This window comes from Pseudopodoces humilis, chromosome 13, assembly GCF_049639895.1.
Source record: "Pseudopodoces humilis isolate 2021_Gansu_Grassland_sample_001 chromosome 13, ASM4963989v1, whole genome shotgun sequence".
In the NCBI taxonomy this organism is placed as follows: Eukaryota; Metazoa; Chordata; class Aves; order Passeriformes; family Paridae; genus Pseudopodoces; species Pseudopodoces humilis.
In genome coordinates, this window is record NC_142212.1 from 6,886,432 (window position 1) to 6,910,755 (window position 24,324).

Genomic DNA, 24,324 nt, shown 5'->3' on the forward strand with positions numbered 1-24,324 from the left:
ACCTCCGGATGGGACCTCTGAGGCCAAGGGGGAAGTCCCTGTTGGGACTGCGGGCATGAGGCCAAGCTCTGTGGTGCTTGCCGGGGGTTGTACCCATATCTGGCTGAAGAGGCCCTGGCAGAGGCTGCCAGCTTGGCAGAAACAGAGCAGGGGAACTGAGACACGTGCCTGGCATTTGGGGGACTCCAAGGTGTGCCGTACAGGCAGGAAGGACCAGAGCAGAGCTAGGGAGCTCATCTGCATAGCACCTGCCAGTCATTGCCTTGGGTGTGCGGGGGGCACGGTGCTGGGCAGGGATCACCCGGTGCAGAGGGAGGATGGTCCCAGGAAGGGATACCCAGGAACCGGCAGATGCTGGATGCCAGGACACAGGTACTGAGCCGGGATCACCCAGGTGTCCACGGCTTGCTGTGCAACCAGAGCGGGCAGGGGTCACCTGCCTGCCCTGGGCCGAGGGCCGGGGATCACCAGTGGGGGTACCCGGGGTGGGGGCGGCAGAATGAGCAAGGTGGGGCCGGCGCCCCGCTGCCAGCATTTGGAGATGTCGCGTCTGGGAGACGGTCTCGGTTTCTCAGCGGAGCCGGAGCTCTCACAAAGCCGCCGACTCGTCGGGGCTCGGCTCCCCGCAGACCCCGCCGCCCCGGGCCGCCCCCCGCCGCGGCAGACAAAGGAGGGACGGCACTTATTTATCCTCCTCCTTCTCGGGACCGGCGGGAGGGCGGTGGGCTGCGGAGGTGCGCCTAGCCACCGGCGGGCTGCCACGGCGCGGCGGGGCACCGCCTGCACCCCGCAACAAAGGGCCGGAGCAGGAGGTGAGCGGCGGGGGAGGCGCCGGGGCTCGAACCTGCGGCCCGGGGCGGGGGGCGTGTCCGGGGGCGTGTCCATGCAAACGACGCCCCCCGCGGCGGGCCCGCAACGGGGCCCAGTGGGGGCCGGGCCCCGCCCGGTGCCCGCCCCGCCCCGCCCGGCGCTCACGGGCCGGGGCCGCGGCGGGAGTCGCGGCCGAGAGGTGGCGGGGGGGCGCGGGACCCCGGCGCGGCGCTGAGCCCCGCCGCCCTCCTCAGCGCCCGGCCGCCGCCGGGACCCCCGCGGAGGTAAGAGCGGCGGCGGGCGGCGGAGCGGATGCCCGGCGCGGGGGGCGCCCCGGGAAAACTTTCCGCCGCTCGGAACTCGCGCGTGTGGGTCCCCCCCGCCGTAAGTTGCCGGTGAAGTGGGCAGGTGGGGCTCGGGCCGGTGCCGGTGCCGGCGGTGCGGTGCTGGGACCCCGTCCCGGGGCTGGCGGCGACACCGGCTGCGTCGGGGGCCCCCAGTTCCCCGCCTGGCTGCGGGGTTATACCGAGGTGGGGGGACCGTGCCGGTCCCCCCGCTCCCGGGAGCCGCGGCTGGGCAGGCGCGCCCCGCTCCCGCTCGGGGCGGGGGGACTATCGCCGGGACCGGGGGTTGGTAGGGGGCTCCCGGGGCATGGGGGCTGCGGCAGGGCTCGGCGGCGAGCGGGTGCCCAGGGAGGGGGTGCCGGGGGCACACACACGCCGGAGAACGCCCGCTACCCTGGAGCAGGCTGCCGGTGCCCGCCCCGAGGGGACGCCGAGCCCCGGCAGGGCCGGGGCTGCGCGGAGGACGCCCGGGCGGGGGGCGCAGGGGACAGCCGGCGCTCCCTGGGGACAGGCCAGGCGTACCAGAGCGCAAAGTTGTGTAAAGTTATTTCCCGGGTGCGCGGGGCCGCGCTGGACATTTAGCGTTATTGTATTACGTTCTGTTATTTTTTTCCCCGCTATTTTTCCCCCTCTTCCCACTGATGGCATCGCGCGCCGTGGCCGGAGGTGGGCCAGGCTCCCCTCCCACTGCCTATCCTGCCTCTATTGCTTTTCCCTCCCAAAATGTTTCCTGCTCTCTCCCGAGCCCACGGGGAGCAGGCGTGCAGGCAGCCCTACCCCTGAGTCCCCCCCGCGGTACTCCCGAGGCATCCCCTCAGCCCTTTCTGGGGGTTCGATCCCCAAAAGGAGCCCCTGCTCCAGACGAGAAAACCTTTCCCTAATTGCTTGGGCTCGGCGGCGCTGGGTTGACCAGCCTGAGGAAGGGGGGATAAAGCCGAGTGGGATTTTGATCTTCCTGCGGCAGCGCAAGCAATGGCCAAACTTTAATTGCTAAAAAAACCCCTCCAAGCCCAGACAGCCCGGGGGCTGGAGGGCAGGAATGTGGCCGCTCTCCCCTGGAGTTCTCAGTTTCCCCGGAGTGCAGATGACCCTGGAAATGGAGATTTCCTGGCCAAGGTGCACTCCAGTGGCCCGTTTCCCTTTTTGCTTCCTTGGAATTTGCCTTTCCCAGCCGGGTCTGGGTGCCCCCCACTCACCGCCGGCCCTTTCCCCTCTCCTCGCCCTGCGCTTGCTGCGCTCCCCTCCTCTCCCTCTTTTCCTTTGTTTGCCATCTCGCTCCCTGTCTCTGACGCGTACGCCGCTCCATCCAAATGCAATAGTAGGATTTGCCAGAATTATTTCCTAAAGCTGCCGGGGAGAGGGGGGAGGTTTGGATGGAGGGGGGTTATTTAACTGCAACCAACTGGAGTTTTGGCTGGTGGAGAAATTGGGGGTGCAGGCTGTCCCGGCCTGGCGCTGATGGGAAGGGCAGAGCCTGGGAATGGGTGGGAGAAGGGGGAAGGCAGCTTGAAAAGGGACCGAATACCAGTACAATGGAGCAGAGCAGGGTGTGCTCAGGGGCAGAGGAGCAAATTCAAATATTTACTGGCCCCAAAGGCAAGAAGGGGAAAAAAAAATACGCAGCCCCAGGGAACAGCGGTGCCATCACGCGCGGGGTCTTGTCCTGCTGCTGGTGACAGTGCTGCTGCCCTTGCCCTGCTCGGGGCTGGGGCTGGCAGTGTGGGTGCTGTACACTGCAGGAGAGGCCAGCCAGACCACCCGGCTGGGGTGCGGGATAGCCCCCTTGCAGCTCAGCATCTCTCTCCGGGGTGCCCCAAAGGGTTCCCAGCCATCCGTCCAGCTTCTTTGGGTGTGCCTGTCCCCTGTGGGGCTGCGTGGTGGCAGCTGGCAGAGCCCTGGAGGGCATGGCTTCATGGGGGTGTCACGGTGGGGACCCCTGTTCCCACAGAGCTGACCCCCTTTGGCTGGGCTGACCGGTCAGTCCCTGCGTGCCTGAGCCCACCCGGGTACCGTGGCACAGTGCATCCCACCCAGGCATGCAGCTCCCTGGGGACCGCGGGCCTCCTCCCAAGTCCTGCCTCAAGTGCCCTGGAGACCCCCAGGAGGGTGCTGCCTTGGGAGAGGGGCCTGACCCAGGGGACAGTGTGTCCAGAAGGGGCAGTGGGGTGCGTGGGGGACACCGTGCACCGAGCCGTGCCGGGGTGCGTGTGTGGCTTGCTGGAGGCAGCTTGGCGGACTCCGCTCAGTGCCGGAGCCCCAGGGAGTCCAGCTGCCTGGCACACAGGCAGGGCTTTTTTTTTTCCTCTTCTTTTTCTTCCTCTTTTATTTATGAAAAAAAAAAAAATCTTTCTTTTTTTTTTTTTTTTTTTTTTTTTGTACGTTCTTGGAATAATGAAGTCCAGATTTCCTTCATGTTGGAAAGATTTGATCCCAGCTCTGCTTGCTGTGGCTTTGCTGGGGGCTGGGAGGAGAGTTGGGGAGGCAAGGGCTGGGAGTGGGACCCCTTTGGGTGCTGGGGCAGGGGGAGCCAGGCCGGTGGGGGGCTGGGGATGCTGCAGCTGAGGGGGGGTGTGAGGAGGGATGGAGGGATGCTCCTCACCTGGCCAAGGCTCGCCAGCTGGGGTGGAGGAGGGTGCTGCAACAGCTCTCGCCGCACTTGCCTCGCCCTGTGTGCTCACCGAGGAGGTGAGGCTGTGGCCCCTCGATCTGTGCCCCCTGCCCCCCAGTCTGTGGAGCAGAGTTCAGCCTCCCGGGGCTGCCTTCCAGTCCTCCCCGGAGGATGCTGCGTGCCAGTGGGTGATGGAGGGCGGGACGTGGGGTTTGTAGCCCTCAGGGGGGTGGTGGGTGCAGTGAACTGACATCCCTCCCACGTGTGCCCTCCTTGGCAGGCTCGGCTCCCCCAGACTGCCCTCGATCTCGGCGCCCAGGCGCGTGCCCACCATGCCCGTGGTCGGTGTCCTGCTCTGGGCCACCCTGCTGACTCTGGGCTGGCGGGCTGCCCATCCCAAGGACCACGGCTTTGCTACCCCCAGGGTCCAGCTCTCCTTCAAAGGTAAGAGTCTGGTTGTTGGTGTGGGGGGCAGGGCGGGACCCCAAGATGGAGGAAACCACGGGCACCCCAGTACAGGCTCCTTCTCCTCCTCCTCCTCGCTCGGGGGGCATCAGCAATCTGCACCCTCAGACATCTCCATGGGGATCCATATTCAGGTGTGGCAGAGCTCCCAGTCTGCACCAGCACACGCAATCTTGGGGGGCTGGTAGCCTGCCTAGTCCCCCCAGTACGCTTCCTGTTGTGGGTGGGTGGCTCCCTCCATCTGGCAAAGCTGGGTGCTGAGGTGTGGGAAGCCCCCCCGGCAGCACCCCGATTCCAGACAGCAGCTTGACGCCGCCCCGACCCCCCCAGCTGGTATTAACGCCTGGGAACTGGCAGGGAGCCGGGAGAGGCAGGAGGGGAGGGTGCTGGGTGGGGGGAAGGGGCTTAACCCTTTCGTACCAGGGCTGCTTAGCCCACCCAGCCCCTCTAGGAGCCGTGGGGGGACCCCTGGATCAGCTTTGGGGTGCACATGGGTGGAGGGGTTTGGCTTGAGCTGCTGTTTTGAGGTTGCTGAGCAGGGCAGGCTGGGGCACATGAGACAGGTCCCAGGGCTGCAAACCTGGAGGAGCAGAACGGAAATTCCCCCAGTTCCTGCTGGGAGCTTGCCTGCTTGGATGTGTGTCAGGAGGTGACAGTCGTGAGGAGCCTCATGTCTGCCTCCCCTTGGGGTCTGTGGGAGAGCTGGGGCTGTGCTGCCTGTGCCCCTTCTTTGATGTCCCACTGCACCTTTGCCCTCTGGTCACCTGCTGAACCTGTGAGCCCAAGGATGTGGTGGCAGAACTGATGGTGAGCACAGCAGAGCCAAGCTGGGGGGCTGACAGCAAACTCAGTGAAGCAGCAATAGCCATGGGTGTTACAGGCTGGTCTTGACAGAAAAAATGGCTGGTATGAAGAGTCTGGGGACAAGTCCAGGCTGGAAAACAGTGAGCAAGTTCCTCCCCAGAGGCAGGCGCCACTTTGCTCTCCAAACAGCCTTCTTAGAAGGTTTTGGGGGCTGCTGGAGTTGTTTAGCTGCTGTACAGATGCTTCCCCACCTTGGCTTAAAACACCTCTTCCTCACATCTGTGGGGAGGGGAGGCTCCAGCAAAGTCCCAGCTGGACCTGGTGCCCACCGCCACACCATGGTGTGCTCCAGGAGTGAGATTAATTCCAGATAGGCATGGTTAAGCTTGCTATGCCACAGGTTAGGGGCTGGTTTTTTTTGGCCCCAGCTGGTTGGAGCAATGGTTCCTGGCTGTACTCAGGATCTCCAGTCCTTCTCCCTCCTGCCTGAGGTGGTCTGGCAGGGCTGCCCCTGCCCTTGCCGCCTGGAGTGGGGATTTGTTCTGGGAGAAGGGCTGATTTGCATTGGCACGTGGAGAAGAAATGGGTCCAAGCGCATCGGGGTTGGGAAGGGGTGCCACTCACCTCTTTCCTGCCTGTACTCTGACAAGGGTGGCAGCGGTGGAGAATTTTCCCAGGGTCTTCCTTGAGGGCCAGCTGGGAGCCACACACCAAACTGCTGGTGAGCAGCTTCCTGACCTGATCATCTGCATGCAGCCTCCCTGAAGCCATAGAACCATGAGATATGGGCTGACAGTGGCACTTTGTGGATGGCCCAGCCACTTCTCTTGCTTGGAGAGGCAGGGATGATACCCAAAGGCCGGCCCCAAATCTCCCAGTGCAGCTGCAGACAGTGGGGCTGGGTGTGATGGGTCTGGGCTGGGGGCACTGGTGTGATGAGCTGGGCTGGGCTCTGCTGTCAGGGATGGTTGTGCTGCCACAGGGCACCAGGTGGCCGTCTGTGCAGTCACAGCTGCGGGTCTCTGCCACAGCATCCCTCTGCCTGAAGCATCCCAATGCCAGGTTGGGATTGAGGGGGCCCTATGGCCAGAGTGCTGGGGAAGGAGCCGCCGTGTCCCCAAGTGTGTCCCCTCGTGCCTTGCCTGGGCTGCCGGGCTGCCTGGAGCCCTGCCAGCTGCGGGAGCGTCTCTGGGTTTGTTTGCCTTTGCTTGTTATCACGCGCCAGAGGTTTGTCGCAGCTCCCCGGGGCCTGCGTCATCCTCTACGGAGCCCCGGCGTCTCTGAGTGCATTATAAAAAAAAAAAAAATACGTCTACAAAATACTGAAGTGATAGGAAAGGGGTGGGAACCAAGCTCCCGTGCCCTGGTGCAGGGTGACGGGCTGGGCAGGGTCAGTCCTCCCCCCATCCCGTCACCCCCGTGGTCTCTTTACGTCTGTCCTCCTCTCAAGGCTTTCCTGTCCGTGTGTCGGGAGGAGGAAGGTGACCAGCATGGAAAGAACAGTGCTGGGAGCGGCTCCGGCACAGCTCCCTTTTGCCAACAGCTCTTCCCAGATCCCAGCCCAGTGCTGGCCAGAAATAGGGTGGATATTTTTAATCATCTCCGTGCTAACAATTCACTCGCTCCCCGCACTGCTGTACACATCCTGCGGCCCCCTCTGCTCTGGGCCTTCCTCCGGGCCGGGGGCTTGGGCACCACAGAGGCTGGCCCATTCCCCACGAGGATGCAGGAGGTGATGAGGATGATGGTGGTGATTCATCCCTCCGTGTCCTGCTCCCTGTCCAGCGTGGGAAAAGCATGAGGGAAGGAAGGGTGGGCTCTCGCCCCGCATCATGGCGGGAAGCCCTCGAGGTCAGGGCTCTCCGTGGGGCTTCCAAACGGGAGCCGCTCCCCGCGGCGGGGGGACAGCCGTGCTGGCAGCTCTCGGAAAAGCTGTGGCTGAGGTCCAGCCGGGGGCAGCCCTGACCGGGAGGGGTGGGATGAGAGGCAGGGCAGTTCCTGCAGGGCTAAAAAGTTACTTTAAAAAGGGTGAATTGAGCATGGAGTCTCCTCTGGGTTCCACTGCCAGCCCCCTGCACGGCCTCACTCCTGCCTGCCTCATGCCTCAGTTTCCCCTCCCACCCCACTGGCATCTCTGCCGGTGGCCAGGAGATACCGGCACGCTTGATCTGGGCCAGGGGGTGGCAGATGGCTGGAGAGGAGCCCGGACAGGGGACCATGTCCTGGGGGCCGCCCAGGCGCCCTCCTAAGCTGCTGCAGCTGTGGGCACTGCTTGGCGACAGCAGGATGGGATAAACAGGGGGCTGAGAGCAGGGCCAAGGGCTTAGGGACAGCCAGTGCTGGGAACACTGGCACTGTTGGTCCCCATCCTGGCGTGAGTGCCCCATGCTGCTCCTCAGACCTCTTAAAGGTCAGGGGGATGCCACAGTCCCCTTTTCTGTGCCATAAGGGGCGGGGACATGGGTCTGAACCCTGTGACCCCTAAGAGGATTTCCTTGGCTGGGACAGTGGGGGGCTGCAGCAGGGCCCCTCCACCCGCTGGGACCGGCTGCTGCTGGGGCTGAGCTCCCTGGCTCCGGCTGCGAAGCTCCATAAGCTCCTTAAACCCTCCCCCCACCAAAAAACCCTGTGCAATTTCAGCCCCCCCCCCCCCCAAGCCTCTATGTAATAAGCTAGTTATCCTTCAAATTAACAATGCTCCTTATGGAACAGCATGGCCCTTCCTGGGGCTCTGGCATGGGTGTTCTCCCCACTCCAGTGCTGCTTGGGCACAGAGCAAAGGGCCTGGAGCAGCCGCAGTTTCCACCCGGCACCATGCCCTCCCCTCAGGGGCTGCAGAAAGAAATAATGTCCAAACATTAAACAAAAAAGCCCAAAGAGCAGTGGGTTGGGGCATCTCAGCTCAGCACTTTGCTTTTGGGGTGATTAAAGTAGTTTTTTCTGAAGCCAGGCTCTTTCCTGAAGGGGATTTCATGCTGCTGGAGCATCCCCCGACCCAGCCAAGATCCCGGTCACCACTGCCGAGTGATGCTCCGTGGGGACGGGGTCCCCCCTGCCAGCGCTCCTCTTTGGAGCACATCCACACACCAGCGCTTGGGGCAGGCTCGCCCGGGGATGATTCAGCGGTTTCCGCTGAAAAAAAAATAAAAATGTGGGTTTTCTTTTTTTAATTTTTTTTTTTTAATTGTTTTTTGGCTCGCACCCAAGCGGCCGGGCTGCGGTGGCTGCGGGGAGCACCCGGCCGGCACCTCTTTCATCCGCAGGGATTTGAGCCGGGTGGCAGCAGCACCTGTCCTCTGCCACGGGTGCCGGCACGGGGCGATGCTCCAGGGGGGCTGGAGATGATCGGGGGTGGAAGGCAGCAAGCGGGAACAGGAGTCATTTCATCTCCCAAGCCCCTGCAAGGCAGCTTCGGTTTCCTCCCACCTGTGAATCGGTTAAATGGGAAAAGAGCTTGGCTGGGGGCCACGGAAACTCTCTTATTACATGTAATTAGCTTAATTACATCATAAATAACCCATCAAGGGGTAGCGGAGTGACGCTCAAACAAATAAGCAATTCTGCTTTCATCGGACGACCCACCCAGCTCTTTGATCAGCCCCAGTAACAACAAATGCTTTAACCACGAGAGGGGATACATCCAGCCCCCTATCCCTCTCCGGGCATCGCTCCCCATCCTGCTCCTCTGACGCGTACCCAAAAAACTGCATCTCAAATTTCAAGCAGGGAAAAAAATTAGTAGGGAACATAATCAAAATTTGGGGCACGCTTCTAAATTTGAGGGATAAAACGCTGCAGGATGGAGATGGGATTTATCCCTGCTGTGCCAGGCTCCCTTGGGATCGGTGCTGGGCTCCTCCATCGGCATTTAAAGTGAATTCATTCTTCCCCATGCAAAGAAAGGGCTCCCGAAAGGCGCTGGCTCCGCCAGCCGGGGTGGGGGGGGATAGGGGGGGTGGGAGTGCGGTTATTGAATATAAACACGCCGTGTAATTTACATGCTAATTATGTTGAATGCGCTACAAGCCCATAATTAGAATCTAATTAGGTGAGAGCGCCTGTAATTGGTTTTGGGGAATGCAGTGATGGTGCACCTGGGGAGGTGACCCGCTCGGGTCGTAATGGCATTAACTCGTCATGCTGGTGCCCTGGTGATGTTTAGGGGGTCGGGAGGATTTGGGCGGCTGGGGTGGGGTGAAGACTCCTTCGGGGTGTTCGGTTTATCAAAAACCCACCAAATCCCCCTTTTGCTTTGGAGATCAGCACTCGTCTCCGTGCCAGTGGGTGATGGATAGGGACCACTCACCCCTGCCCGGTGGGGGCCAGTGGTGACAGCCAGCAATGGTGGACAGCTGCCGGAGCTGGGAATGCAGCCCGAAACTGGCATTGCAGGGGGAATTTAGCTTTGCAGAGCATGCGGTCGGGTGGTGGTGCCGCGGGCAGAGCAGAGCATCGCGCCTTGCCAGCCCTCGGGCTCCTGGCCGCCGGCATCACTCGAGGGCGCGGGGTAATTACAGCTCAACGCCCAAGGACACGAATCGATTGCGGGCAGGCGGGTCCCGGGGGGCTCGGTGGAATGTTGTGAGCCGATGGTCCCCAGGGAGGCCACCCTGGCTGTGATGCCGAGCGGCTCCTGGCTCCGGTGCTCGGCAATTAAAATAGGATTAGGCTCTCGGCCAGCCGGGGAAGCTCTGCCGGTGCCGGGATTGGCAATGGAGAAGCAGGAGGGAATATGCTCGTCGGGGCGCATCGGCTAATGAGCCGGCTTCTCCAGCCCGGCCGGGGCCCCCTGCCCCACTTCATCCCCAGGGACACCCCGTGGCTGCTGGGGGCGGGTTTGGGGGCACGGTGACACTGGGGGATTAGGCAGTGCGATGGAGGTTTGGGAGGTCAGAGGTTGTGGCAGGGTCTTGCCCGCCCCGCCATCGTCTTTGGAGAGGGCGTTCCGGGAGAGCGGGTCCGTCACCGCCCTGCTCCCAGAGTGCCCCCTCTGATCGCTGAGCCGTGGGGCTTGAATGGAGCCTTCGGTGGGGGGCCAGGGCCCTTTGTGCTACCGGCCCTGTCCCCTGCCAAACCCGGGAGACGCCCATCCTAATGGATGTGGGGTATTTGGGGCGGTGACTGGCGTGGAACCCTCCACCACCAAATGTCCTGGAGCTCCGGGATCCTGGGGCTGTTGCTGCTGGCAGATGAGGGGCTGTCCTGGTGTGGGGGCTTCTGTCCAGTTTCATTGCCATCCCTGTCTCTGCCAGCTCCCAGGTGTCTCTGTCCTGAGCAGGAAGCCTGGGCGTGCAGTTCCATCACTGGTAGCTGGGGACGAGCTCTTCTGTTCTGCCTATGTCACTCACTGCCAGAGCCACCTTGCCCTTTCCTGGCTCCTGAGCTCTGGTCTGGTCCCCACCAACACCAGAATCGCACTGAGGGAGGCAGCAGCATACACACAGAGTGTGGGGTACACACCTGTACACACCCAGTGTGGGCCAGTGGGGCAAAATCAGGACATAGGACAGGCAGGGACCAGACCCAGTGTGCCATGGCACAGTCAGGGACCGCTACAGCACATGCTGGGGACGCCATGGGTGGCATGTGAGCCAGCACCAGCAACAGGCAGCAGCATCTGGAGCCCAGATGGGCCAGGCAGGAGGAGGAGCCTGCCGTGGGTGGGTGGGTGAGCGGCTCCCTGGCCCCTCATCTTTGGCACTGTTCCACTGCACCTCTGCCATGGCCCCCATGCCTGCAGCCCAGATTCCAGCCCCTGCACGTGCCCACTGTGCTCGTCCCGTCTGTCCAGCCCTGGCACACAGGCAGGCCCCCAGGCCGGGGGAGGTTCATGTCACATCCCATGACACCATTTCCTGCTGCCAGCTCCGATGGGTTCCCACACTGAGTGTGTACACTGGCCTCCCTGCCACGGCCCAGCGGGTCTGGCATCTGCACAGGTGCCCCAGTGAGGAACTGGGGAGCATCACTGCCAGCCGTGGGACAGAAGGCGTGCCCTGGATGGGAAGGGATCCTGACGGCACCTGTGGAACATTCCAGCCCCTTTTGTGGCCAGGATGTCAGGGAGGTCTGCAGGCACTTGGCCTCCCACTGGGAATGGAAGCTGGCTGCCGGAGCCCTGCCCGGCGCTGCCTGGAAGTCGGTGTGATGCTTCCTGACACTGACCTGCAGGACCCTGCTCTGCCCCTCCCCAGGAAGGGGGGTCCCCAGAGCTGCTCCTGGTGCCTGCACAGGGCACTCCTCTGCATGGAGGGACAACCTCCACAGGGTGAGGGTGCTCATTGGATCAGTGTGTCATGGATGTGGCATCCAATGGCTGTTGGTGGCATCCAAAGAGGATGACAACGCCAAAGAGTATGGCATCTGGGGCAGATGGCATCCCATGAGGGTGACATCCAATAGCTGAGGATGGCATCTGATGGTTGTTTGTGGCATCCAAAGTGGGTGACACCTTTTAAAAGAGTGGCATCTCCAAAAGAGTTGGCTTCAGAAGCTGATGGCATCACATGGAAGTGGCATCCAACGGCTGTTGATGGCATCCTAAGAGAGCAGCACCTCCAAAAGGAAGCATATGGGGAAGATGACGTCCCATGGGGACGGCATCTGATGGCTTGGAGTGGTATCCAAAGGGGTGGCATCCAGGGCAGATGTCATCCCATGGAGGTGGCATCTGATATTTGGAGGTGGTTTCCAAAGGGGGTGACACCTCCAAGGGGAGTGGCACTTCCAGAGAGTGGCATCTCCAAAGAGGCGGCCTCTAGGGCCGATTGTATCCTGCTGGAGCAGGGTGCTCTGTCTTACTCGTGCCCCGGCCCCTGCCGCGTGGTTCTTGGCACTGGCCCACATCATCTGCAGCACTTCTGCCTTCCATCTGGCTGCCTCATTGCACTTGTGAATATTCATGACCCTCATTATCCTCTTTCACTCCTTGCTCCCACACTTAGGCTAAAAATAACTTTCCAAGGGGGGATGGGGTGTTCGGGGCGGGGGAGAAGCTCATCACCTCCCCTGGAGCTGGTTCCTTGGGGTCCCAGCTCTCCCATCCTAGGAGCCAGAGGCTTGGCTGGAACATGGGGTTACAGTGCAGGAGGGGGATGATGCTGGAAATTTTGGGATCTCTGGGATGGGGTGGCAGAGAGCCCCAGCCTCCTGCCCCATCTCAGTGGCAACCTCTGCTCCCTGCTGTGGGTTGCTGGATTTCCTGAGCCCAGGTTCTGATGATTTCTCTTCTGCCCACTCTTGGTTGTCCCAACTGGCCATGAGCATCTCTGTCATTGTCCCTTGTCCTGCACAGAGGTGTCAATATCGTGGTGCTGACCATGGAGTGGAAAGTGGGCACCTCTTCTCTTGGGGTGACCTCCAGCTGGGCCCAGGCTTGGACTCAGGGATGACACTGGCAAAGACAGGGGTCCCTGGGGTACTGACACCTTCCCCTTTCCCCCCGTAGAGCTGAAGGCAACAGGCACAGCACACTTCTTCAACTTCCTCCTCAACTCCAGCGACTACCGCATCCTGCTGAAGGACGAAGACCACGACCGCATGTATGTGGGCAGCAAGGACTACGTCCTCTCGCTGGACCTCCACGACATCAACCGCGAGCCCCTCATCGTAAGCTGCCAGTGCAGGCTGGGGGGGCAGGTGGAAGGGGGTAATTGGGCACCTTGGGGACCTTTTGGATGCCAGGGCAAGAGCTCAGTGGGCATACCTGGTGCTGGTGGGGAAGTGGTGAAGCCAGGTGGGAGTCCTGGTCTCCCGTGGGTTGGTGTTTCCACAGATCCATTGGCCCGCATCCCAGCAGAGGATCGAGGAGTGCATCCTGTCAGGCAAGAACAGCAATGTGAGTAACCACCATGAACCCCCTGCTGGAGTGGCACTGGTGCTTGGCACTGGAGGGGGATTCATGTCATTCATGTCCCCGTATCCTACTCTGGAAAAGCCATCCCCCAGCATGTACAGCTATGTCGAGATGGGGTGGCACTCCAGGGTGTGGCAGTGTCCTGTCACCCCCTCTGTTCCAGCCAGGCAGGTCCTGGATAGCTTTCCTGGGCAAGTAGGAGGCCAAGCTCCCCATGCTGCTTCCTCCTACCAGCCAGGGCTGGGCCCTCTGGCTTGCCAGCTCGTGGCCCATGCCAACCCCTGATCCATGCTGTCCCATGCCACATGGCATCCAGTGACCTCTTTCATCCCACACCAACACGGCTCCACTGCAGTTTATAGCCCCCATACTTGGGTTGACATGTTCTCCTCTGCTTCCCAGGGGGAGTGTGGCAACTTCATCCGCCTGATCCAGCCCTGGAACCGGACACACCTCTACGTGTGCGGCACCGGCGCCTACAACCCCATCTGTGCCTTCGTCAACCGCGGGCGCAAAGCCCAGGTGAGGGGCGGGAGGGATGGGGGTGCTGAGCTGCTGTCTGGCACGGTGGTGCTGGCACAGCCACCAGGGCACTGCAGTGGGGTGGGTGCTTGGCTCAGCTCTGCTGGCTGCTGGGGGAGATTGGGGGCTGAAGGCCGTGGGCAAGGGCAGGCTGGGTGTGACCATGGCTAACAGTGTTGTGCTGCTGAGCGGGGCCGAGCCGTCTCCACAGACCAAAGACTTCTCTTCACGCTGGAACTTGGCTGTACTCTGATGGCAGCTGCCACACAACGTGCCCTCCCACCCTGCTGGCTGCAGCCACTGCTGGATCTCCACTGGGACGAGAGACACGTCAACCCAGCTTCCCACTTGCTGCCAGGCTGCTGAGCCCCTCACCGTAGATTCCAAGGATGCCAGCACCCGTGCTGCACAGGGAGAACTGTGCAGGGATTGTGCCATTGCATGTGGCCGTGTCAGGAACATCCCTGGATGGATGTCACCCAGCACCAAGGACCACAACGTGCCGTGAGAGGGTGGCATCAAAGCTCTGTGCTGCCAGGCAGGATGTGTGGCAGACAGGAACATTTTCTGGACAGCCTTGGGAGGGAGCCAGTCTCTGCAAGCAGCACCATGAGTATCCCAGGGGTCCCAAGCCCTGTGAGGTGTCTGTCCCCTCCACACTGGAGTGACAGGTCCCAGGCTGTGTCTTCTCCTGAGGCTGGAGAGGGAATCACCAGCCCAAACTGAGGGAGGATCACGGCGCTGGATATGAAGGACGGGTGTCTGCCTCAGAGCCCCCAAGCCTGGCATAGGCACTGAGAGAGGTGGATGCTGTTCAGACCATTCCAAATTTGGATTGGATTGGGATTGAACTGGGAAGTGGTAGCATATGAGGAGAACCTTGGGTGCTAGTGCAGTCAAGGACAGCACTAGTTGTCCAGCAGAGTCAGTGGCAAGTGTGGAAGTGCTCCAGTGACCCCATGGTGCTAATAGCTTTGGTGCTGAGGCATTGCTCATCAATGCAAGAGGAACAAGGTGGCAGGTGCCATTTTTGAGCCCCCAGGAGTGAGCCCAGCCTGGCTGGCTGTGGGCAGCCATCTCTCCACTCTCTCCTACCCCATGCTGGGGCACCCCAGATCTGTGGGAGACAGCAGGATTCATCCTGGAGAAGCTCCTGCTGGAGGCCAGCCCAGGCTGGAGCATCAAGGAACCCAGGGGGACAGCAGTGCTCCTGCTCATTGGGCATTCATCCCCCCAGCTCTTGGGGTCCCCTGCTCACCCCTGCCCTGGGGGTCCTTCCCCTGCTGGCGCTAACTCTCTGCCCTGCTCCTTTTCCCCAGGGGTTTCCGCCGAGCCAGCCGGGAGGCCAGGAAAGCAGATCCACCGACAGCCCCCTCAGCCCGAGACCAGCACAAAGCAAGGTGGGAACGGGTCTGGGAGCCCGCCGCAGCCGTGCCCACCCGTCCGCAGGGGCACACCAGAGCCGCGGGCTCCTTCATCCCACTGGCATGCTTCCGACCCCGAGCCGGGCGCCCCGTGCCGTGGGCATCCCCACCTTCCCCTTCCCTTCCAGCACAGCATCTCCTGGCCACCGGCCTGGCGTCGGCTTTCCTTCTCTCACTAACTCCTTCCTCCTAGCCCATGTAGGATCCCCACCGTGGGGGACACTGTCAGGGATGGTGGCTCTCCACCCACCTCTGACTTTGCCTGATTCCAGGCTTCCTGTGTCCCTTGGAAGTGGGACCGTGTGTTGGCAGAGCCACAGGGCTTGGGATGATTCAGGGGAGGATGCTGAAGTGATGTGCAGAAGGTGTTTGGGTAGGGCCTACAGAAACAGTACCAAGCAGCTGCTTCACCTTGCCCCAGGAAGGGCATGTGTCATCCTGGCAGGCAAGTGCACTCAGGGAGGTGTCAGCATCCCTGGCTTCTGGGAGCACCCCAGTGTGCAGCCCGCCCTGACAGTGTCACCCCCGAGTCTCTCCTCTCCGGACTAACATGGGTCAGTGCATGGGCTGGGGAGCATGGGGGTCATGGGCACCCTGCTGCAGCCTGGGGCTCCCCCAGCTCCTCGGGTGGTCGGGGGCAAAGGGTGATGCTTGGCAGCGAGCATCTCCCCGACTGCAGGCAGCTCCTGCTGCCAGTTCCCCAGTGCCAGCTGGGAAAATGCTGTTGCCATTTTAGCCCCCTCAGGTCGCCCCAGTTCCTCTCCCTGCTGGGGAGAGGGTGTGTCTCCTAGCAGGAGCTGCCTGGGGCCTGGCACCATGTGCTTCCTGGCAGCTCGGGTGCATTTCAAGGTGCATTTTATCAGCAGCGCCAGCGCCACAATGGCTCCTGTGTTGCCTGAGCAGGAGGGTGAGATGATGCAGCCAGTGCCAGGGCTATGCTGGAGAGAGAGAGAGAGAGGTTGTCCATGTGAGGCGTTTGCCCACTTCAGGAGCGGGGCAGAGGTGTTTGTGATGGTGATGGTGGCACAAACTGTGCGGTGCAGTGATGTGGATGGTGAAATGTGGCTGTGCCCATCTCTGGGCCTGGGTGCCCCAGGAGGAGCTGCTGTGAGCAAACCCTCCAGTGGGAGAAGCCAACAGTGAGATCCCAGCTCCTCATCCCCTCTTGTTCTTCCCACAGCCAGGGCTCCATCAGGACCCTGCTGGCCTCTCAGTGGAGGGTGACTGTCACCATGTCCATCACCCATGTGCCAAAGCCAGGGAAACAGGGCCAGTGGTGTTGCTTAAGGTGCCCCATGCCCAGGCTCCCCATGGGTGCTCTGTGCTGCTGCTTTGTCTAAGCTGAAGGTGATCTCTATGCCAGGATGAGGAGTGACCTGGCTGGGCCAGCCTGTCCCTGCTGGGGACAGCCAGCACTGGCAGAGGATTTTGAATGTGCCTCCAGAGGCAGTGTGCATCTTGCTCCGGGCTGGGAATGTGCGATGATGCCAGGGATGGCCACGGGGAAGGCAGAAGTGACAGCACGGAGGCATCCCATGGAGCAGACAGCATCTCACCGTGTGAAGAAAAGCACTGGAAAATGGTCCCTGGCAAGAGAAGGACATTGGGTCCAGCAACCGAGGGGTTGCTGAAGCTGCTGGAACTGTGTGACCTTGCTGGGCAAGTGGCAATGTGCAGCACAGCCAGCTGGAGTGAAGAGGCAGTCAGAGGGGGATTTTTTCCCAGACCTGGGGGATGGATGCCCCACTTCAGTCTGATGGCTCAGCCAAGTCTCCAAGTGGTGGAGGGCGTGGAGAAGCACCCAGCATCTTCGGAGGAGTCGCTTCAGCTTCTCAGGAGACCTGCAGACCCCTTGTGTGGTCCATCCATATCTGTCCTCGCTGCTGTGCACCATCCTGGAGGAAGCTGCCTCTCTTTGTGGGCTTTGGGAGCTGTCACATGAATGGAGGGGTGAAAGTCTAACCAGCTGCTCTATTTCCTTCCTTCTCCAGGATTATATCTTCTACCTGGAGCCAGACAAGCTGGAGTCAGGCAAGGGGAAGTGTTCCTATGACCCCAAAGTAGACACCGTCTCTGCATTAATCAGTGAGTCCTGTGGCTCCCTGGTGCCAGTGCTTGCTGCCCTGGGCAGAGGGAATATGCAGGCAGGATGGAACAACTGCTCCCATCAGGAGCTCTGCCAGGAGTTCCTGCTCTGCCACCCCTGCCCGCTTCAGCTGTGCGGGCAACTGGCCCAGCAGAGGTGGGGATCGTGGTTACAGACCAGTGCCAACCTCCAGAACTCTCTGCGATGGTCACAGGCACTAGCCAGGTCTGGGGCTGGCAGTTGAAGAAGGTGGGTGGATGGGATGAGGTTGGCATTCCTGGATGACCTCTGCCCTCTGCAGATGAAGAGCTTTATGCTGGCGTCTACATCGACTTCATGGGCACAGACGCAGCCATCTTCCGCACCATGGGCAAGCAGACAGCCATGAGGACAGACCAGTACAATTCCCGCTGGCTCAATGGTGAGTGCAGGTGTCACTGACCCAGGTGCCCTGGAGACCTCATGGCTCCAGCCCTAGAGATGAGACCTGTCCTGTAGTACTGCATCCTTCTGCCAGAACAGAGACAGCAGCCAGCAGGGGTGGGTGGATGGATGGATGGATGGATGGATGGATGGATAACAGCTGACAGATAGGTGGATGGCTAGATGGACAGAAAATGGATGGATGGATGGATGGATGGATGATGGATGAATTGATCATGGATGGATGATGGATGGATGGATGGATGGATGGATGGATGGATGGATGGATGGATGATGGATGGATGGATGGATGATGGATGGATGGATGGATGATGGATGGATGGATGGATGATGGATGGATGGATGTGGAAGCACAAAAGCAGGGACAGCTGTGTGGGGCAGTGTCTGAAGCTTTTCTGGGCAGTGGGAGCAGACTGGTGGGAGATGGGACTGGCTCTGCCGGTGTCAGTGCATGGGTTTCTGCAGCGCTGAGACGTCAACCGTGTCGCCTGCAGTCGGTGACCCCGAACATTCATTCTGCCCCCCTCGAAGCACCCCTGCCTGCGGGGCAGCAGCTGAGTAAACAGAGCAGAGCAGATGGGATGATCCTGCCGGGCCGGGGAGCCAGCGGGGTGGTAACCCGAAGAGGGGGACCTGTCAGCGCAGGCTGGGCACCGGCTGATGGATGGCAGGGAGAAGCTTCCTGAGAAGCTTCCATGCTGTGTGGTTACTTCCTGGGGGGAAGACTGGTTCCCACCACTTTGCTGCTAGAGCTGATGTATCTCTTCAATCTGTGGGCCTCAGGAATGCTCCCAGGGACCCCAGGGATGCTTCAAGCCTCTCCTGGTGCACTAGAGATCACAAGAGACATCCAGTTCCTCAGATGTAGCTCTCACCCTGTGACCACAGCAGTGCTTTTCCAGGAGTGGGGTGACGCTGCAGCAGAGGGGGGGTTCAGCATGCTGCTATGGCATGGAGCAGGGGTGCCACTGGGCTGATGGTGCCATGCTGTGCTGTGCCATTCCAGACCCAGCTTTCGTCCGTGCCCAGCTGATCCCTGACAGCAGTGAGAGGAATGATGACAAGCTCTACTTCTTCTTCCGGGAGAAGTCGGCTGATGCCCCACTGAGTCCTGGGGTCTATTCCCGCATCGGGCGCATCTGCCTGGTAGGTGTAGCAGAGGACGGGCAGGAAAGCAGGCAGGGAGGTGGGCAGGGGGACAGGCAGGGCTGAGCACAGGGCTCTCACTGTTGCAGAATGACGACGGGGGCCACTGCTGCCTTGTGAACAAGTGGAGCACCTTCCTGAAGGCCCGGCTCGTCTGCTCTGTGCCGGGACCCGATGGAATTGAAACACACTTCGATGAGCTCCGTGAGTGTGCCAGGAAAGGGATGGGAGCCTTCTCTACCCCGGCAGGCTTGGGAGGCACCCTGGGCAGAGCTGGGGACACCCCTGCTGCCCCCTGCCTCTTGCTCTTCCATGGGTAACTGCTCTGCCTGTACCCTGGTGTCCCTGCCCGCCTTCCCTATGGTGATGCCTCCATCTTTCTGTCCCAAGAGGACGTCTTCATCCAGCAGACTCAGGACACCAAGAACCCTGTTATCTACGCTGTGTTCTCTGCTTCGGGGTGAGTGCTGACACTCCTGGTACAGTGGGGGAGAGGAGGGAGTCTCAGCTGGATGGGTGTCCTGGCAATGCCATGACAAAGGGTGGCAGCAGGTCCTTCCCCCCAGGTCGGTCTTCAAAGGCTCTGCTGTGTGTGTCTACTCGATGGCTGACATCCGCATGGTCTTCAACGGGCCCTTTGCCCACAAGGAGGGACCCAACTACCAGTGGATGCCCTACACGGGAAAAATGCCCTACCCCCGTCCAGGCACTGTAAGTACCCGCAGGCACCACGGGGAGATGAGGAGGCGCCTGCCAGGCAGCCGGCACCCTCAGACCTGAGCACTGGCGATGTTTGTGCCGCAGTGCCCTGGGGGGACCTTCACCCCCTCCATGAAGTCAACCAAGGACTACCCCGACGAGGTGATCAACTTCATGCGCGCACACCCGCTGATGTACCACGCCGTGTACCCCACGCACCGCCAGCCGCTGGTGGTCCGCACCAATGTCAACTACCGCTTCACCACCGTGGCCGTGGACCAGGTGGACGCGGCAGACGGGCGCTATGAGGTGCTTTTCCTGGGCACAGGTACCCACGCCGCGCACCGCGGGGAACGCAGCATGCTCCGGCGCGGCCCCGGAGGGCACGGGCACCACCAGGGCTGGCCAGAGCACGGTGCCCTCCACCGCTAGAGCGGGGTGAGGGGCTGAGACTGTCCCCCTGAGATCCTTGCCCCTCCTCAAGGCTCCAGACTGTTCTTTCCCTGTCCCAATGCCATCCCACAGATACTAGTGTCCTGCCTGACCCTTCTCTTAGCCCAGCTCCTATCCCTGAAGCCAGTGATCCAGTATGGCACTTCCCATCCCAGGGATTCTGCCATGCAGCTTGGTCCTCCCCCTGTCCTGGTGCCTGTTCCAGAGGCCTCATCATCCAGCCTTATCCTTTCCTGACCCTAGTACCCATCCAGTGTGCTTCTTATTGCCCATGCTAATCCTGTCATCATCCAGCCTTGTACCTTTCCTGCACGGTTGCCCATCCCAGAAACATTGACATCCAGCCCTGTCCTTCCCAGACCTCAGTGCCCATCCTGGGGCCACTATCATCCAGGCCAGTGGTTCCCCTGCCTTTAATGTGCATCCCAGAGCCTCCGTGATCCATCCTGGTCCTTCTCTTGCCCTGGTGCAAGTCCCCGTGCTACTCTGGGCACTCTGGCACTCTGGTGGCACTCTCTAAACACAGGTGGTTACCTGAGCTGGCACATTCCACCCCAGACACAGCTACCTGCCACAGCAGGAGAGATGGGCCTGGGGGATCCTTCCTTCCCACAGCCCCAGCAGGGACCCCCTTCCCAGAGAGGGAGGGCATGGGTGCCCAGGGGTAGCACTGAGCACCCGGGCACTCTGGTGTCTTGCAGATCGGGGCACTGTGCAGAAGGTCATTGTGCTCCCCCGGGATGACATGGAGACAGAGGAGCTCATGCTGGAGGAGATTGAAGTGTTCAAGGTAAGGGCTGGCATGTCCCCCACCCTCTGCTGAGTGCTCTTGACCCAGCCAACCAACCCCTTGAGACACCAGCCAGCCCCTTGAGATACCAGTCACTCCCTGGGACAGCAGCCAGTCCCTTGGGACACCAGCCACCTCTTGGCCAGCTCTGGAGGGACTCCAGGCTTTGGTCCTCCTGCTGCTGCCCACTCATATCTCCCCCTGCTTTCTCTGCCTGCTCCAGCTGCCTGTGGGGGCTCTGGGGTTCCCACCCCAGGCTGTAGCATCAGTCCAAGCAGTAATCCCTCCATCTTCTTCATTCCTCCTCTCATCCAGGTGCCAGCACCCATCAAGACAATGACCATCTCCTCCAAGAGGGTGAGTCATAGCACGTGGCAGGTGCCTGGGTGGGCAGATCCCATCCCAGACCCAGCTGTGGCACTGCCCAGCGTCACCACAGCACCAGAACAGGAGGCTCCCAGGGGCCCTAATGCAGTGGGGATGAGGTAGTATCTCATCCTGTCCTCTTTGTCCCCAACAGCAACAGCTGTATGTGTCCTCGGCCGTAGGCGTGACCCACCTGGCCCTGCACCGCTGTGACGTGTACGGGGAAGCCTGTGCTGACTGCTGCCTGGCCCGGGATCCCTACTGCGCCTGGGATGGCAGCGCCTGCACCCGCTACTCCGCCTCCTCCAAGAGGTACAGCGTGGGTCAGGGAGAGGGTCAGGGACGGACCCCCCAGCCACGGGCTCCCCCTCTCACCTCCCACTTCCCCACAGGCGGAGCCGGCGGCAGGACGTCCGGCATGGCAACCCCATCCGGCAGTGCCGCGGCTACAACTCCAATGGTGAGCGGGGTCTGGGACGAGGCCTTGTAGCCAGGGGCAGCTGGGATGGGAGACTGAGGGCACAGGGCTGGAGCTGGGGACTCGGGGATTCCTTGGTGTGAGGGTGGATGTATGGGAAGATACATGGATGAATGGGTGGTTGTATTAGGGAGGGAGATGAACAAAGATGAGTGGATACATTGGGGATGAGAAGAAGCACAGATGAGTGGGTCGGTTCATGGATGGATGGATGGATAAATGGATACCCACCCTTGGAGATGGAGTGGACAGGGGAGAAGTGCAGTGGGGTGGAGATGACCTGGCTGCCCATGGCCCCCCTGCAGCTAACAAGAACACGGTGGAGGCTGTGCAGTATGGGGTGGAGGGCAGCACAGCCTTCCTGGAGTGCCAGCCCCGCTCGCCCCAGGCCAGCGTCAAGTGGCTGCTGCAGAAGGACAACAGCGACCGGCGGAAAGAGGTAGGGCAGGGCGCTGCTCGGGGGGTGCTGGGGGTGCCGGGCGCCAGCCGCCTGAGCCGCTCCCCCTCTCGCCCCCAGCTGCGGGTGGAGGGCCGGGTGCTGCGCACGGAGCAGGGCTTGCTGCTGCGCGCCCTCCAGCTCAGCGACAGCGGCCTCTACTCCTGCACCGCCACCGAGAACAACTTCAAGCACACGGTGACCAAGGTGCAGCTCCGCGTCCTCAGCAGCCGCGCCGTCCACGCCGTGCTGGTCCAGGCGGAGACCCCCCCTGGCCTGCCGGGTGCCCCCACTCCCCGCTACCAGGACCTGCTGCAGCTCCTCAGCCAGCCCGAAATGGGACTCCTGGACCAGTACTGCCAGGGCTACTGGCGGCACACGGCCGCCAGCCCCCCGCAGCCACTGGCTGGCCTCAAAGCCAAGGAGCAGCAGGACCAGAAGAAGCCTCGAAACCGCCGGAATCACCAGCCAGAGACCTATGGGCATACATGAAACCATCATCAGGGACTTTGCTAGCACAGTGGTCTATTTTTCCCCCCTTTTAATATTAAAAATATCTATAAATAAATATATATATATATATATATATACATTCACGCACACACACACACGCAGACACAAGCGCTCCCCCCTCCCATGGGAGGCGGTATTTAATTGTAGGCTGTACATAGTCACTGGGGTAGTGCTACCCCCACCTCCCAGCCCCAGGGAGGAACAAGCACTCCTAGGGAGGAGCAGGGACCCCTGAGGTGGCTGCAGCCACCATTGCTGTCTTCCCCTCTGCCAAGGACCCCCAGATCCTGTTGTGCAGGGACCACGGGTCAGCACAGCTGGGGCATGGCCCTGCTCTGGGGGATGGATGTCATGGTGTGGGAGGGGATGCTGCCCTGGGGAGGGCAGGGGGTGAGTCAGGGGGGAGGCAGTGCCAGGCAAGGTCTGCCCACTGCAAGCTGGGCATGGCCATCATAGCTTTGTGCCTCAGTTTCCCCACTGGGTTATGGAGGAGCAAGTGCTTTCTGTGAGGAAGCTGTAGGCCACCAGGCATGCTGAGGAGGGACGAGGGTACACGGCTCTGTCCCCTCCCCTTGGCAGGGGTGAGATGGGACCTCAAGGTAGGACCAAGGTGTTCAGGCAATACTGGGCGCTTGGCCCCGGGGTCTTTGGATGGAGAAGGGGCCATGCTGGTGTAAAACCTCGAGCAGCTGCTGGTGCTTGGTGACAGTGGCACCCAGCGGCATTTGGGGCACCCTGGTGGGTGTGGAGGGTTGTAAATAGTTGTACATGGGAAACAAGGGCGACCAGGGCTGAGTGAGTGCCCCCTGCTGCAGCTAGGGGCACTCCCAAATAAACACTGCCTTTGGGACAGACGTGGGCGCCTGCGTGTGCTCTGTAGGGGACAGACCTGGCCACCACCACGTAATCCCCTGAGCCCTGCCAGGGCCCAGAGGGCTTCCCCTGGGGGAGCACTGGGTCACTGGTGGGCATCACAGGGGCTGTGGGGAGGTGGCAGTAGTGGGTGGCACTGCTGGGTGTTGGGGTACACTGGGCTGGGCTGGTGGCTGGCAGCAGCCCTGGGTGTTGCTGAAGTCACTGGGAGCACTCGGACTCATTACTGGGGGCACTGAGGAAAATACTGGAGCAGTAGGATATGGTACTGGGAGCTGGTACTTGATGGTACTGGGGCATGGAGGAGGGGAGAAACTTTACAGAGGGCACTGAGGGTGGTAGTGGATGATACTGGGGCACTTGGATTGATACAGGGGTGGTACCAAGCTCCTCTGAGTAGTTCCAGGAGGCTGGTCCACGGTCAGTGCTGAAAGGCCTGGGCTGTATCAGAGGTAGTACTGGGCACACTGGAGGTACTGGGCAGTAGTGGGAGGACTAGGAGAAGTACTGAGGCACGAGGGTCTGGCAGTAGGAGCTGGTACTTGGTGGTACTGGGAGCAGTGGTAGGGAAGTGGTAATGGTTCTGTGCAGGTGGCTGGAGGTTGTAGTGGGTAATATTGGGCTGTAGCAGGGCACTCTGTTCAGTATGGCGTAATGGAGGTGGGACTGGGCTCTTCTGGGCGGTCTTGAGAGGCACTGGTGTGAGTACTGGGGGTGCTGGGACTGTGCTGGGGTCACTGCTGGGTGTGCTGATGGGGTGCAGAGCTGTACGGGGGGTGGTGCAATGCTGTACTGGGGGAGCTGGGCTGTGCTGGGGGTGTGCAGGGCTGTACTGGGGGTGTGCAAGACTGTACTGGGAGCTGCACTGGTCTGTACTGGGAGCTGCGCTGGTCTGTACTGGGAGCTGCGCTGGGCTATACTGGGAGCACTTGTCTGTACTGGGAGCTGCGCTGGTCTGTACTGGGAGCTGCGCTGGGCTATACTGGGAGCACTGGTCTGTACTGGGAACTGCGCTGGGCTATACTGGGAGCACTGGTCTGTACTGGGAGCTGCGCTGGGCTATACTGGGAGCACTGGTCTGTACTGGGAGCTGCGCTGGGCTATACTGGGAGCACTGGTCTGTACTGGGAGCTGCGCTGGGCTATACTGGGAGCACTGGTCTGTACTGGGAGCTGCGCTGGGCTATACTGGGAGCACTGGTCTGTACT

General features: G+C 61.2%; 1 protein-coding gene across 3 annotated transcripts; it reads left to right on the forward strand.

The window, feature by feature from the left end:
• The first annotated feature begins 996 nt into the window (after positions 1-996).
• SEMA3F (semaphorin 3F) lies at positions 997-22,294 on the forward strand. 3 transcript variants are annotated; one of them, XM_014251524.2, is made up of 19 exons: positions 997-1,094; positions 4,043-4,206; positions 12,479-12,639; positions 12,806-12,868; positions 13,289-13,408; positions 14,728-14,808; positions 16,824-16,917; positions 17,220-17,339; positions 18,369-18,508; positions 18,598-18,712; positions 18,899-18,968; positions 19,075-19,219; positions 19,313-19,535; positions 20,362-20,450; positions 20,766-20,807; positions 20,971-21,128; positions 21,209-21,276; positions 21,600-21,733; positions 21,812-22,294. In XM_014251524.2, the coding sequence occupies exons 2-19, from the start codon at positions 4,095-4,097 to the stop codon at positions 22,220-22,222; spliced, it is 2,346 nt and encodes a 781-aa protein (XP_014106999.1). In that variant the 5' UTR covers positions 997-1,094; positions 4,043-4,094; the 3' UTR covers positions 22,223-22,294. The 3 variants fall into 3 exon arrangements, with proteins under 3 accessions (XP_014106999.1, XP_087917918.1, XP_087917917.1); XM_088061791.1 differs by lacking the exon at positions 997-1,094 and adding an exon at positions 1,175-1,194; XM_088061792.1 differs by lacking the exon at positions 14,728-14,808 and having other exon boundaries at positions 21,812-22,292.
• Positions 22,295-24,324: the final 2,030 nt, after the last annotated feature.